The sequence below is a fragment of the Nicrophorus vespilloides genome, unplaced genomic scaffold, assembly GCF_001412225.1.
Source record: "Nicrophorus vespilloides isolate i.1.1-1 unplaced genomic scaffold, Nicve_v1.0, whole genome shotgun sequence".
In the NCBI taxonomy this organism is placed as follows: domain Eukaryota; kingdom Metazoa; phylum Arthropoda; class Insecta; order Coleoptera; family Silphidae; genus Nicrophorus; species Nicrophorus vespilloides.
In genome coordinates, this window is record NW_017096427.1 from 17,039 (window position 1) to 33,490 (window position 16,452).

Here is a 16,452-nt window from a genome sequence, read left to right on the forward strand (position 1 = left end):
GCATAAGTGAGGAGAACGGTACGAGAAAGCCGTCCGCGAAGAAAACGCACATCTGTCATTATCCCGGATGTGAGAAGGTGTACGGAAAAACGTCGCACCTACAAGCTCATCTCAGATGGCACACGGGAGAAAGACCGTTCGTCTGCAACTGGTTGTTCTGCGGGAAGCGGTTCACTAGGTCTGATGAGCTTCAAAGGCATCTTCGAACGCATACGGGAGAGAAGCGCTTCGCATGCCCTACCTGCAGCAAACGCTTCATGCGATCCGACCACTTAGCGAAGCACGTGAAGACCCACAAGAACGCCAAACCGGAGAAGAAACCAGTGAAAAGTGAACATTCGGAAGCGCAACAACCCACCTTCCTCACAACAATAGCAGCGACGCAAATCCCTCAACCCTATCACTATCCCGTCCCAATGTACTACAACCTCCAGCAACCGGAACAGTGATACGATCCGACAATCGAAATAAAAAACCCAAGTGCCATTAATCTGTATAGAATTGTATATATTTGTACCATAAGAGTTAATAAATCGTTTATATTATTATAATATTTCTTACACTTTATTTGTTTTGAAAATTCGAATTCCGACAAAGTTTTCTTCCGAGCGCGTTCCTCCCTAACCCCATCTACCGGTGACGCAACATACCTCGGATTACGTGATCCTCGTCAACAGATGTCGCGGCAGTTCCTTCCGTCGCGTGGGGGGTGTCAATTAACTGGGCGGTCTTTACGAATGCATGGCCGTCCTGGGGGAGGCGGGCGGCCGAAGAAAATCGACGAAAAAAGAGGAAAAACTTCTACCCGCAAATTACTGCTCGCTTTACATGCACGGTGGGGTAGTAAGAGGGGGACGCGAGGTGGCGCTATGATGAATTAAAGTCAGTTTGAATCAAATCATATGAATGCATTGATGTATTTTCCGACCGGTGAAACGAAATACCGCTGCGAATGTGATTTTCGAACGGCGGACGGCGCGAATTCAGTGTGGGTGCTCCTATAAATCCGACGATCACCAACACCAAAAAAAACATATCAACATTTTGAAAACCCAGATAATCAAGCGAAGGACAACTGGAAAACTGTTTGTTTTTTAAACAGTTTAAAGCAAAACCCTTTATTTGCGAAACATTGCATAAACAAAATCAAACTGGAGGACAGAGGCGACAGGGACAAGGGACACACGTCCCCCGAGCTTTTAGCAGTGAGTCCTTTAATTCTTAAGCGCCCAAAAACTAAAACAAACACAATAAAAATAACGAACAAATTAAAAATAAGTACAAATATTAAAAAGAACGTTAAGTTTTCAAAGCGAAATTAAGCCATTATCGGAAGACTCGTTACGCGTTCTTACATTTTTTTTTATTATCCTTCATAATCACGTTCTTTTTTATTATCGCATTACGCTTTTAATGCACGCTTTTAATGGGCTGCGACCATTTGCATTATGCCGAGCGTCGGTAAAGGCGAAGAAGTTAAAAGCAAAATCCGTTCTTCTTGGATTCCGTGAATTTATTTATTTTTTCCGTTGGTTGTGGTCGAAGCCCAATTTTCGTTGCAACCCAGACTGAATAGAAACAAACCCAATTAGAATGAATTCGTTCCCTTCGAGTGTTTTGTCATTGCGTGTAGAGTTGTGTTGTCTTTTCATGGTGGAAAACCGTTCCCCCATGATTCGCGTGAAAATATTCTATAACAAAATCTCATGTATTCACATTTTCCCGACGATAGCTTCGAAATGCGCGCCTCTTTGATAATAAGCTCGATAAGTTGTTTAATTATTGTTTGTTTTAATTCCACAAAAAAATGTTATTTGCATGCGACACCAATAAAGTACATTGTATTTGTTTATTATATAACTAACTATTATTTTACTGTAGTATTTCAAACACGTGAAAGTGAAGTAAATAATAAAATAATTTATCGGTTAGTAAATTATGTGATTTGATAGAAATATATACTTTTTTTTATCAAAAATTAAATAAAATCTATATAAAATATTATATAAGTAATAAATTTCGAACACAATTGTCTTCATAATTAGAAGTTTGCTCTAAATATTATTTGGTACAAAATGTTTATTTTTAAATATAAATTCAGCTACCATTTATTTTAATGATATTTGTTTTTTTACAGTGAAATTATTATAATAGTGAAAACGTATCTATACTTATATATTTTTATACAATTCTCATATCTTTTTACAAGAATAAAGATTTTTCAAAAGCTATAATAAAAACAGAATTGTGCAGTGTAGCAAAGCTTTATTTTTCATGGTTACTAAAATCGGTTATAGCGATTGTTTTCAACAAATACAAAAAAGTTTAACTTAATTAATATCAAAAGTTACAATGTAGAATTTCGAACAATAAAAGAACTTTAATTTTTGACATTATTATAGCAAATCTCTTGTATTTCTATAAATTCTGTACAAGTGTTATAACAAAGTGAATTATACATTAACTCAACAAATAAAGTTATAAATATAAAAATCAATTTACTATGAAATTTTGTTGGAATCTAACTTGAAAAATAATAGTAGAATTTTTGCGAATGAGTATCTTAATTATAGAGGTTGTAAGTCGAGTGGTTCGAATTAGCTAACCCTCATTTCCAACAAATGCAATTAATTATTTGAAAACGACTGAAAACGAAGAATAGTATATACGTGCATATAATGGAACATATGGTTAAATTGGAGGGAAAGAAATGTCGATTTTGTTACATATAGAGAATTACAAATAAAGTAAAGAATTCAATGCAAAAAATGAATTCAATTATTTAGATGTGTTTACATTACTGCTGTAAATATAAAGAAATTGTAAAGTCGATAAAGTTGTGTAAAATTTAGTGAATATTTGTATTTTATACTTTTGAAATTTGTTTCTGTATAATAATTGAAGAAATTATCTTAAAAATAAATGTATTTGTACTATATTCTGAAAAATATGATGATCTGAAGAATTTCTTTATAAGTTATGATGATTTCAGGTGCATCTTTGAAAGTATCTTCGAAGACTTCTATTATCCTATACAAACGATCTGTTTTAAATGTAATATGATTAATGATGCTAATTTAGGAATGCATTTAGTAAAAGGAAGAAAAGGGAAGATCTGGAGCGGCGGTAAATTAATGAAGATTAATTGTGTAATATTTACGGTTTAAAGCGGAAAATCGAGAATGTTTGCATTTGCGTCGGGGCCGCCTTTTGTTGTCCGTCGCTTCGAGTGTGGCTGTTTTTCAGTAGGTCAGATGAGTGAAAAGAGAGCCACGGCCTTTGAGGATACCTGCGAGATGCCGAAACAAACACACACAAAAAGGACGAGCCTTAGGAGAGAGAGAGAGAAAGGAAAAGGACGAAACTAAAAAAAAAATGTAAAGGAAGAAGGTAGAAATGTCGCCCGAAGCAAGGAGCATTTTCATATTTATTATTATTTACATATTAGCTTATTCCCACTTGATATCCCTTTGAGTTTTGGTCGGGGCCAATAAAATTCCATCCGACGGATCATCATCATGATGATGATGATGAACGACGAATATTTTCGATCAATTAGTTCTTGGCATTCGCGTGACGAATTTAAATACTTGGAACTGTCTCACTCTCTCTTTGTGTATTTTTTTTTGTATTCAGTACAATTTACATTTATTTAAATCATAATTCGTATACGTGGAAAAAAGTGTATTCTTTGAACTGAATTAAAAGTGAATAAATCTTTGTGGAATCCATTTAGTAAACCGCAATTTTTAAATAAAACTAACAAGAAAATTGAAGAGAAAAAAGAGGTAATGTTCTTAATACATAAATATTTGTATATTATTATTATGAAATTACTGATTTATTTACACAAAAAATATAATTCCATTGTCTTTTTTTATTTCAGAAAAATTATATAAATATAAAATATGTTCATAATTTTGATAGAGAGAAAATTAACTCATTTTCAATATTTTTATTAAATTTATGTTTAATGCAACAAAATACAAAAAACCTCACACAGTGCGGCTTTGATTACTACGATTTAACTATTTCAAAACAAACTATTTTTTATTCAGCAAAATATAAATAAATTCTATAATAATAGTTCACAAAATAATGTTATTATCTTGCTTTGATTGGCGGAACCGATTATCCGCACTATGCGAGGTATTGCTGTACATTTCTAATATACTACACATATATACGTAAATCGGACGGTTAATTCGCATGAAAATGTTTGTTTTTACATGTTTTTTTTATATAAACATCTGTTTGTTGGCGTTAACGTACCTAAAGTTCGTTAAAACGTACACTTTATGGTGATTCCCATTCTCGACATTTTTTGGATATTTTCAAATTCTAATACTTGAATGACTTTTATATTTTTTTTATTATTATAAGTTTTTTCTATAATGTGAAAATTATAAGAATTATCTAATTTATTTAAGAAAAAATGTATTTATTGAAACAAACAATATTTTATTGAAAAATTATGGTATAAGTTTGTGTCTTCTTTATTTCAGGAAAATTATATATAAATTACGCAAAATGGACAAAACAATTGTAATTGCAAATTACAAATATGTTCTAAATACTTAAATGCTTCTTCTATTCGACTATTACGGTATTACTTCAATTATTACAGTGTTTATATAACTTTTTCTTTAGATCTCGATTATAATGCAATGTATAATTTACTTGTCTCATTTCTTTTAGTAAAATTATACATATTATAGTAAGTTAACATGAAAAATTATATACTTTATTCAGTTACCTTTACTAACCGCAAAATGTAAATAAAAACTGGGTTTTATAAACATATGTTATTTAATTTTACTTCTTTATTTATCTCAATTAAACTAATATAAAGCAATTAAATGATGTGGGCAACAATTATAAATTTTGTAAAAAAAACATGTTTTTCAAAGAATATTTGCTAAAAATGATCACATTATTATAAACAGATTAAATTATTATTTTGTTGCATTTTTTTATAATATAATTACGTAACAGTTGATTCTGTTTAATGATATAATTTTGTTATTTGTAACGGTTGTTATATATTTTTTTTGGTAATCGAATTTGGGGCGTGTTATTTTGGTGTAAACATATTTATTGGATCCATTTGGGTCCGAATGCGCTTTTGGACGTTGGCAATGATGAGGAAAAAGAAAGGAGGATGGAGAAGGAGGAATGAATAAAACATATTTGCGGTGGTCCCCTCCGGCGCGAGTCTCGCCGCGGGATCCACCACAGGGGGTCGCAGCTACCGTATCCGAAGAAATATTCCACCCTGGAAACACACAAATCCATACACCTTAAAAGAACATTAAATCAAGTTCAATATATATTTACAATCAGGACCCAATTAACGTACATAATACGTATACACATTGATGTACGTTAATCAGGCGGTTAATTTGCATGTAAATGCTTATATTTACATTTTTTTATATAAACATCTGATTATTCGCATTAACGTACTAAATATTCTTAAAAACGTACACTTCATTTTGGCTTATTAAGCTGGTAATCTCGCTCTCGGTATTCGAACGGACTAAATATTTCAACTTTATTAAAGTCAGACTGATATTATTGTTTTTTTTTTCCTAAAACAAATTATTGTATCAAAAAAAAACAAATGAATACTGGTCCGAATATCCGAAATTATTGTATGTTCATACAAACATGTGTATGTTAATCTTAGTTCGGGTAGAAGATCATCAATAATTATGTACGTATGTTCGATAATACGTACATAATGTTTTAAAAGAATGGACATTTACTGATAATTTTTATATCTGGCTTTCTAAGAGATTACATATACATTGGAACGTCGCTTAACGAGTATAATCCGTTCCATTTTTTTTGGATTTCTACTGGTATAGTGAAACAATTGTAGAAAATGATGTAGCAGGCACACAATCCGGGATTTCTCTTCTCCCCGTCAATCGTTATGCGAAACATCGCTCGTTAAGCGAGTCATTTTGCTTACAATTCTTTTTGCTTGTTAAGCGAAATGCTCGTTAAGCGAGGTTCCACTGCATATTTATTTGAGTAGTCAGATTATTTATTTTGTTCTAAAAAGATTTTTAGTACATACAAATAGATGTCTTGAACAATTGATAACATTGTAGGTTCATTTGAATATATGTACATGTACTTATTATCGAATGTACGTTTACAGGATCATATACTAGTCATTTAGTAGTTATTTTCTTAAAACACCATATTTTTAAATTTTCGTTTTTCATTATTATATTTTACATAAAAAGAGTTTTTGCACGTGAAACCAGATGACTTCTATGCATAATCGTCTACTTGTTTGACTAACATCATTGTACGTCCATACTAATGTTTGTACGTTACTTCAAAATGTATGTTAATTCAGTACTTAGTACTTAGTTTACTATTACAATCTATATTTAATTTTTATTAGTCACCTCCCACTAATAGCCGAATGGTTAAGTCGCACTACCAATGAGCAAGTGTGTGCAGGTTCAAATCCTGGTCAAGCCAGGCCCTTTGTGAGCCCTCTCGGTGCTTGCAGCAATAGGGCCATTATAGTTCATCATAGATGGACAGTGAAATGAATTAGGTTCATAGAACGAGTTTTAGTACATAATTTGATTATCATCATTGTACGTTCATACGAATATTCTTATATTAGTTCGAGTAGAATGTCATAAAATAATGTACGTGTTATCGAACTACTCAAAATCTAGGTAAATTACTACTCAGTTTACTAATAAACTGTATACTTTAATTTTTCTATTCAGACAATATTATTTTTTCCTAAATCGAGTCTTATTACATATAAACAGATGACTTCAATCGCTCAGTGCATTATTTGTAAGTATGTTAATACTGGTAGAAGATAATACAAAATCATGTACGTATTATCGAATATAGCTAAAAAGGAAGTACGTTAACGAATATTTGTATATTCGGACAAAGAATAATAAAAAATAAAGTACGTATTATCGAACGTACGTTAAACAGGAAATACGTTAATTAACTGTAATATAAAACTGTATATAAATCTACTTTTTTTATATGTATATAAACACTCAAAATCCCAATTGCGTTTTGTGCTGTCCTCTATTTTGTTTCTTCCCCATGTAATTATCTCCCTAATAGCTTTTTAATTTTTCCATAATTATAATATCTGCGTTTTTTTTTTGGTGTGTGTCCGCTCGTACGCCAAGCTGCAAATGTGTATCACATACTCTCCCTCTCCACTATATATATTTTTATGCTGAATACAATTTGCTATTCATTACTGCATAACAATGTGTGTATGTGTGTGTGTGTGTATATAAAAAAAATATGAGAGGATGAAGAATAAAGTAAGCTCGTTACGCTGCATGAAATTCGGTTACATCGAAAACAGATTAATTTGAATAGCAGCAGTTCAGTGAACCAAAAGTTGAAGCGACGAAAGCTATCTAAACCTGAAATCGAAAAAAAAAATAATGATATAAATGAATGAATAAATAAATAAAAAAAAATAAGCAAACGTCGATTTAAGTTGGAATCGGATGTGTCTATTTGATGAATTGCCAATTGAGATGTTGTGATTCAGGTTTGACTCTCATTAAAATTGTACACGATTTGCATATTATCCTTACGACATGTTTTCAGTATATTAATCAGTTAATTGGAATAGATTATTTTTTTTGTTATTATTATTATTTATGTTCATTATAAATTCACGATTTGTTATTGATTAATTGATCAGGTGTATTCACATTCAATAATTATTTACTAGTTGATGTTCTTGTTATTCTCATCTAATTTTTAAGAGTTTATTTGTACTTTGATTTATAGTTATAATTTATTGAGTTGCACAAAGGATGGCACAAACCAGTATTGATTTTCTAAAAGAATAATGAAGTAAGAGAAGACTACAGGATTAAAAGTTAAGTAATTGAACACAAATGTACTATTATCGAACAATTGTACGCATCATCGAAAATATATAAATTTCAATTGTTAAATTTACAATATTAAATTTAAGGATATTGTGATTCATCTAAAATAGATCATATTGAAATAATTTTGTTACATAAATGATTTGTTAATGCTGAAAAATACATATAGATTCTTAAGAAATAAAGCCTTTGGGCTAATAAAAATTGTTAAAAAAAGTAATAAATACATTTTTTATCTGTTTTTTTTCAATGTATAATACATTAAATCAATTCAATAAAATTCAAACATAGAAATATTATGGTCATTATTATTATCAATATAGGTTCGGTAATACGTACATTATTTTTTATAAGTCAATAGTCAAAGTAACGTACATACGAACGTGCAATGATAAGTCTGATCAGTAGTAGTTTTCTATTATTTGAATATTTTTTATTTATTTGTTAATAGTGATGAATATTTCAGCAATACATCTGTATTTTATTTACACAAAATCATTTAAGAAAGAAACAAATACTGTCTGAATAAGAACAAGGAAATATATCGTCTCTTAGAAAGCTGAATACTATAATTGTTAGCCTATTATCATTATTTAAGCATACGTTTGACATTACGTACATTTTTTTAATACTTTGGTCAAGCTAACGTCCATACGATAGTACAATGATGTTAGGTCGAATTGGCAGTAGATATGAAATGCGTGACTTATTTTTTAATGCACAAGAATATTAAAAGAACAAAACAAAAATTGTCTGACTTATAACATAGAAATATTTCGCTCGTTTGAAATGTGAGTATGATAATTGATCATTTATTTATAGTTCGATGATACGTACATTATTTTTTTTAGCCTTTTGGTGGAACTATCGTCCATACGGACGTACAATGATGTTAAATTTGTGGGATTTATCTGCTAATGCTGAAGAATACATCAGGCGCATAAAAACATAAATTAATGAATGACAAAAAATATAGAAATATATCGTGTCTTAGAAAGTTCAATATTATAATTATCAACATTATTTTAACACGTTCGGTAATACGTACATTTTCATATTATAACACGTGGACGTACTATCTTTGCCAACATATGATTATTATTCTGACTTACGTACATTTTTTTTTTATAATAATATACCCAAACTAAGTTTCGTAGGAAGATGGTGTTAGATCGGATAATGTCTGACAAATAAGAACTAAATAGATCGTGTCTTAAAAAGATCAATCTTACAATTACCAACATTATTTTAACGTAAGTTCGTTAATACGTACATTTTCTTATAATCCACTTTAGTGTACGCATTATCATTGCCAATATATGATCATTATTTTAATATATATATAAATTCGATAAACATTCTTTTTTTATAAGACTTTATCCAAACTAAGTTTCCTAAGAAAATGATACATCGAATCAGTATTTGATGTTGTTGACTAATTACACATATTAAAATTACTGTATTTTAATAAATCAAAACATTTTTTTTTACATAATTCAATTTGTTTGTCAAATGTTACACAAATGTTTTTTGATATTAAAGTTCTCATGCTAATTAAAAAAAAATAATAATAATTCCAAAGCTAATGACAAATTATTGATAATTTCCGTTCGAAGATCGTGAAGGCAATTAAAATTTCATCTTAATTTATGCTCCCAATCTCGAACGATGGAAAACAAAAAAAAAATATTATTATTAATAACGATCGTAACAGGACGAAAATAAAACCGAATAATAATAATGAAAAAAGAAAAATAAAGCAAGAAAGAAATAATAATAAAAGGAAATATCGAATGAAAGAAGGAATAAGGAAAAAAAAAGGAGCACGAGAATGAAATTCAGCGATTAGTTTACACGCCACACGGGTCTGGGGATATGTTTTCTATCTAAATTAGGATCAAAAGTAGCCACGGTTGTTATGAACCTTGTTCACATTCAACAATTTTATCGTTCTCTCATTCCTTCACGATACGTAAATAAATTTTACGTGGCCAAACTTCGATTAAACCCGATATCACGTAGCACACACACACATATTCACACACACCTTCGATCCTTCATGTTGTTCGGTTTTCTACTACATATATTTTTTTTCTTCTTTTTACCTCTTTCCTTCTTCTCGTTCGGCTCGTTGCTGCTTGGTCCTTTCGTTTTATCGATCATCTTTTCGATTATTATCGATAATTAGCTCCGCCTTGAACTTAGTTTGATTAGAAAACGTGTTCGGGAAGCAAACGAAATTCAAATTGCAACATAATTATTTTAATCTGCCGCACCGGACTTTTTCGAAAAATTTCAACAACAAAAAAAATAAAATTGGATGTGTGTATATTCGTATATTCAGAACGTTATAACTTTAATCGTTGTAATTATTAATAATTGTTTCATCAGAATTTTAATATCTCTCTGTAAATAAATTAAGATGAGTAATTTTGAGTTATTGAAAATTGATTATATTCGTTTATTTTTTTTAAATAACAGTTATCTAATTTAAATACAAGTAATTACAAGACACAACTAATTAATAAATTAATAATTTAACATCAACCAATAACTACCATACATTTTCTGTTATTGTAAATGATTTCCTAAAGTTGACTAACATAACAATAAAAAACATATAAGATTGAGGAAAATTGAAAAATTTCTTAATTATCCTTAAGAATTAACTTAATATCTAAAAGCAAAGTTTATATGATATTTTAAAGTTACATTTATTTAATAGAATGTTTATTTTTTTTTAATTAATAAATTTATAACTGTATATATTTTTTTATACTTTTTCAATTTTTTTTCAAATTATATTATTACCTCGCATAATACGGCTTCAATAAGTCCGGGTTAACTATAATTCAATTTTAAACATTCCTGGATATTGGCAAAACCGATTACCCGCACTATGCGAGGTATTGTCAAAATTTCATAAAAATCATGTACTAGTAAATTTTATATTGAAGAATGAGTGATAAACTAATTTAAAAGTATTGTCATCAATAGAAACTAAACTAAACGGGATATTGATGGAACCGAATACCCAAACTATGCGAGGTATTGTTAAAATTTCATAAAAATCATGCAATAAGATTTTTTAAAGAAAATTTTATATAGAAGAAATGTGTGACTTTTTTGTATATAAATGATCGTTTCATTACTTATATGTATTCTTTGTAACTAGTCCTTGATTAGTCCGGTTTTAAATAGACCTGGATATTGGCGGAACCGATTATCCGCACTATGCGAGGTATTGTTAAAATTTCATAAAAATCATGTACTAGTAAATTTTATATAGAAGAATGAGTGACTTCTTTTTTATATAAATGATCGATTTGTTACTTATATGTATTTTTAGCATGTTGTCCTCGATTAGTCCGGTTTTAAATTGTTAAAAATCATGTAAATAGATTATATATAGAACAATGATAATTGTATTTAATAAAGATGTTTATTAAATATAAAAAATATTTCTTTCCTTCTATAAGACAAAATGATTTTTAAAACATTTTTTTCTATTTTATAAGAATTTTTCATTTTTTTTTGGTGGAAGACTGAAAATCTTCAAAAGGTGCCACAATTTATATCAATTAATATTAAATAATTTTATTTTTAACCCTTTCCAGCCCATTGATTCCAATTGGAATCATTAATTTTTAAATGCAATTGTGTTTTTCGACGATTAAAACTGTTGGATTGAACTAATTTAAATTGAAGCTAGATATTTTTTAACAGTAGGTAATATCGAATAATGAAAAAAAAAAAACAGGTACGATGTTTTTTTTATTATTAAATGCTTTTATAAAGATTTGAATAAAACAATTTTTTTTAAATAAATATGGGCTGGAAACAGATATTCAGCAAAGTTCCTTATAATATTTCAATAACATCATAAATTATACAAAATAAAATCGAAATGATGAAGTAGTTTTTTCACAAATGTACTCGGAAAAAATTTACTAATCCAATAATTGAAATAATTTCAATGTAATTTTGTTCAGTAATTCAACTTATATACAGAAATCAAATAATAATAGTATAATCCATTATGTTAATAAAATTTGCATATAAGGGCGGAAAGACTGTCGGGCAATAGTTCTTTATATGTATGCATATGCATACATTCAATAAATTATTTTTTATGATTATTGATATTAGCATATAAATCTTATTAAAATTTAAAAATAATGATATAAATACCTGCATTTTCCATTTATTATTAGGGACATTCAACATGAATTTATTATATCTTGCAGAAAATATATTATATAAATAATTCTAACAAATCTACATAAATACAGCAATATCTCGCATAGTGCGGCTTCGATCAGTCCGGATTCACTATAGACGTCTGTAACGAGAGGTCACAGGTTCAAATATCACCTATAATAAAAATATAGGTATCGAGGGAAAAAAATATAGAAAAATAATAATATTACAAAAATATTGTTTTATTTTTATACAGTCAAGTCCTTTTTATTCGATTTTAAAGTCCTCAAATAGTCCGGTTTCAAATACCCGGACTATGCGAGATTTTAGGAAAACTTTGAGAATATTCCATACTTATGTGCATTATTCATGATGATATTATTCATTAGAATAGAATTGACCAGATTCGTGGGATCAAGTGCGGCTGCATCCACGATTCCCGCCATTTAAATTACAATAATACATTTGAATATTTCAAATTTACCAACTATTATCTTCGTACATTTCTCTCTCTCTCTCGTTCACCCGCTCTTGGAATTTGAATAATTTCTTGCATAAAAAGTAGGTCAGCAAAGCGCATTAACCAAATTACATGAGCAAAAAAATAGAAGCGAACGAGATCAACATCATTTGTTGTTTGTATTATTTTGTTGTTGTCTCTGGTTTGAACATAGAATATGCATAAGATCGTTCACAAACAACATTGGTAATAATAATAAAAACTGGCTGTGTTATAGCCCCGAGTGGCATAACTGGCGGATTATAATATTGTGCAACTTTCCTGACACGAGATCCAATAATTATCTTCTCACTTCGTGTCTTTCAATACACATTTAATCCTCACAACAGTAACAAAAAAAAATAACAGATATGAAGGAACGAACGATACGTTTCGTAAATATATTTATATTCTTCTGTATTTATTCCTTTCGAAGGAATCAAATCAATCCGCAATTACCGAATTAAGTGGAAAGAAAAAAATGATATTAAAGGAAAATACTCCGAGAAAAAAGCATATATCGTCGTCGAATTAATATGACTATTATGTGCTCAATATTTTGACCTTGGTGAAATAATTGTTTGGGAATTTCTTAGGAAGGTCGAAATAATTGCCCCAATTGTATATTTTTTTATTTATAATTATATTTTTTAGGAGATTTAGTTAAATATTTGATGTAAACATATGTAGTATTAAAAGTTGTACAGGTATCTCTCGACTTACGAACTCCCGGACTTACAAACAAAATTATAAAAGCTCTAAATATATATAGTGAAATATATAGTGAAAAAAATTAACTGTCCAAACAAAAATTGATAATTTCTGTAATAAAATATAATATTTCCCCCAACCATGATTCCCCAACTGACGAACAAATTCAACTTACTAACAACCTTTTGGAACGGAACATCGTAAGTCGGGGGACACCTGTATTTTGTATTGCTTTATATTCATTAAAAACATAAAATATGCAAGAATCTAATGAGTTTATTTGCTATACATTACAGAAAATATTGATCATTATTTTTACCAACAAATTTTCAATGAATTTTACTAAAGTAAACCTAGTTTTTTTTTTAAATTACAAACACAAATTCATTGAAAAATGTCAACTTGTCTAATAAATATTTAATTAATTAAAACAATTTCTAATTAAAAATAGTTAACTTAACATTGAAAAAATGGATTATTATATGGAAATAAATTAATGTAAGTAATAAAAAATAAAGAAAAAAATGAAAATGTCTATGAATTTTATACGAGCCGTGTTTTTTTTTCAATTTTTATTGAGTGAAAGTAAGTTACTCCACTTTAGTTCAATTAATATAGAATCTTTAGGTAAATTAATGTAATAAGGTCAATTACAGAAACATGTGGGTTATAATTACATTCTATGTAACCAATGGAAACTAATGTTAAGTAAAACTTGTTATGATCAACTAGGCAATAAAACGATGCTTTTTATAAATTTGATGATTTTTTTATGCCTATAAAATTTCGCATGAATATTAATAAATAAATGAATTAATGAAGAATAATAATAGAAAAATGCATGAATTAAAAGATAATTTTTTAATAATCTATATGAAAAGTATTAATTATCATGAAAACTGATATGTTATAAGAAAAAAATAATGAATTATACATAAGCTTTTCGGTTTTAGAAAATTGTACGAAAACCATGTTTGAAAAATTTGTTTGAAAACCGAAAACATTAAAAAAAATCCACTAAAATGGTTATTTCTTGCTTATATAAATCTATTATCATTAATATAAAACGTAAACAAAAGGCAAGATAAAATATATTAGATAAAATAACAAAACTTATTATAATATCAATAAAGTTGTTTGCAACATTGATGATAAAACTATGACTAAAAAATTAATAGAATTTGTGTATTGCATGAATAATAATATTAAGTACAGTTAAGTATTGAACTGGGCGACTAATAGCCGAATGGTAAGTTCGTGGGCGCCGGTTCGAATCCTGGTCAAGCCAGGCCCTTTGTGAGCCCTCGTTCATCACATATGGACAGTCAAATGAATGAGGTTCAGAATATGGACCTTCAGCCAAGTCGATGAAAAATGATAGTGTTAAGGATAGCAGCAGATTCATAGTCAAAGGAAATAGTGGAATCGCAGAGCATCAATATACTACTAAAGTTAACCTACAAGACGACAGCCAACCAACAAATCAAATCACCATTATGATGAACTATCCAAAACATTAACCATTTAAAGTCAACCGCGATCTTAAATTTTCCCAATGTTCACATTGATGAACAGATTGTGAATAAAATTATACGACATATAAAAAAAGGAATTGAACAATGCCAATATTAAAATGATTCCATTAAAAAAAGAATAGTCTTAAATGTAGTGAAAACTATAACATAATTATCTGAATTTTGATTGGAATAAGAGAAAATATTTAAGTATTGTTCGTAAACCGAAACAATTAACCCAAAAGAAAGAATGAACAATGGTTCCTTCTCAAAACACAGATTATTGATTATTTACATTTTCATAACAGTAAGTCATGGAATGAAGTAAAAAATATATATTTTCAAGTAATTTTTAATTAAAAAAAAAATGTTCACGTTTAAAAATTTAAATTATAAAAAATAGTTTTCCATATTTTTCAATCGTTTATAAATTTTATTTGCCAAAAAATAATTGCAAAGTATTTGTTTTAATTTTTTTATTAAATTATTTCGTTCGTCTCATATTTTTTTTCCCCAATTGTTTTAATCATGAACGACGGTCGGGTTCGTTCATTATTATCGTTATTATTAATGCTATTAAAATAATAAAAAAAATGTTCAGGTAATTTTCGAAAGTTAATAAGAGTTAATGAGTTTTCGTCGATGATTTTGGATTAAAAGAATGGAAGATAATGGATCTATTAATTAAGGCAATACGGTTTCTCCTCTCCATCTTCTTCTACTTCGGTCGTATCCGTTGCGCAATATAAAAATGTATTATGTACAGGAGAAAAAAAGGGCGAGGGGTTCGAGTTTTTTTGATTCCCATCAAATATCCGCTCAACGTAAATTGGATTGGATATGGGCCGACTTTCATATACTTTATACTACATATATATATTTTATAAGTAACATATTTTATAAACTGAAGATAAAAAAGGTATAGGAAAGGTTGTTGTTTTTTTTTCTTGTAGAGCGCTGCTGTCGATCGGCGACGGCCCGAAGATCAAGGTTGCGTAATATTGGATTTTCTCGGGTCGTTTTTCAGCTTTGTAATTTTATTATAATGAGTCCTCGAAGGAAATGAATAATCAGGACTGACAGCTGTCGCCGTTTGGGCCGTTTTCGTCCCTCATTATAACAATTTTCTCTCGGACCCCAAAAAAAAAGGAGAATACCGTGGATGGTCTGCACGAGGAACAAGGAAGGAAGAAACATTTAAGAGTATGGAGAAGAGAGAAAAACAAAGGACATGGGTCATGTTAAATTGGGAAGATTGATTGGATAATTTTTTTCGGTCGCTTCGAGTAATTTACGTTTTTAATCAAAAAAAATTGTTTGGAGATTCTGGAAAAATTGATAAAAATTAAAAGATATTATTATTAAAAATTCCATTATTTGATTCAATTAAAATATTGCAATACCTCCCATAGTGTGGATATTCGGACTGTTTGAAACTTGACTTGAATAATTAAGCGTAGAAATATTAATATTAGTTACAATTATTTATATTTAATCAAATGTTGTTACTTTTGAATTGCAAAAATTTCTGATTACCCATGAAAATACTATCTTCATCATTGCTTGCTTAACTTTCTTTTGTATAAGGATTTGTTACTTAACAAAATTATGA

General features: G+C 29.0%; 1 protein-coding gene across 1 annotated transcript in view; it reads left to right on the forward strand.

Moving 5' to 3' along the window:
* LOC108556993 (transcription factor btd-like) overlaps positions 1–551 on the forward strand; it is a 1,821-nt gene extending 1,270 nt beyond the window's left edge. Inside the window, exon 3 of the mRNA XM_017913357.1 lies at positions 14–551. Coding sequence (XP_017768846.1) covers positions 14–449 — 436 coding nt within the window. The 3' untranslated portion in view covers positions 450–551. The remainder of the gene's footprint in view (positions 1–13) is intronic.
* Positions 552–16,452: the final 15,901 nt, after the last annotated feature.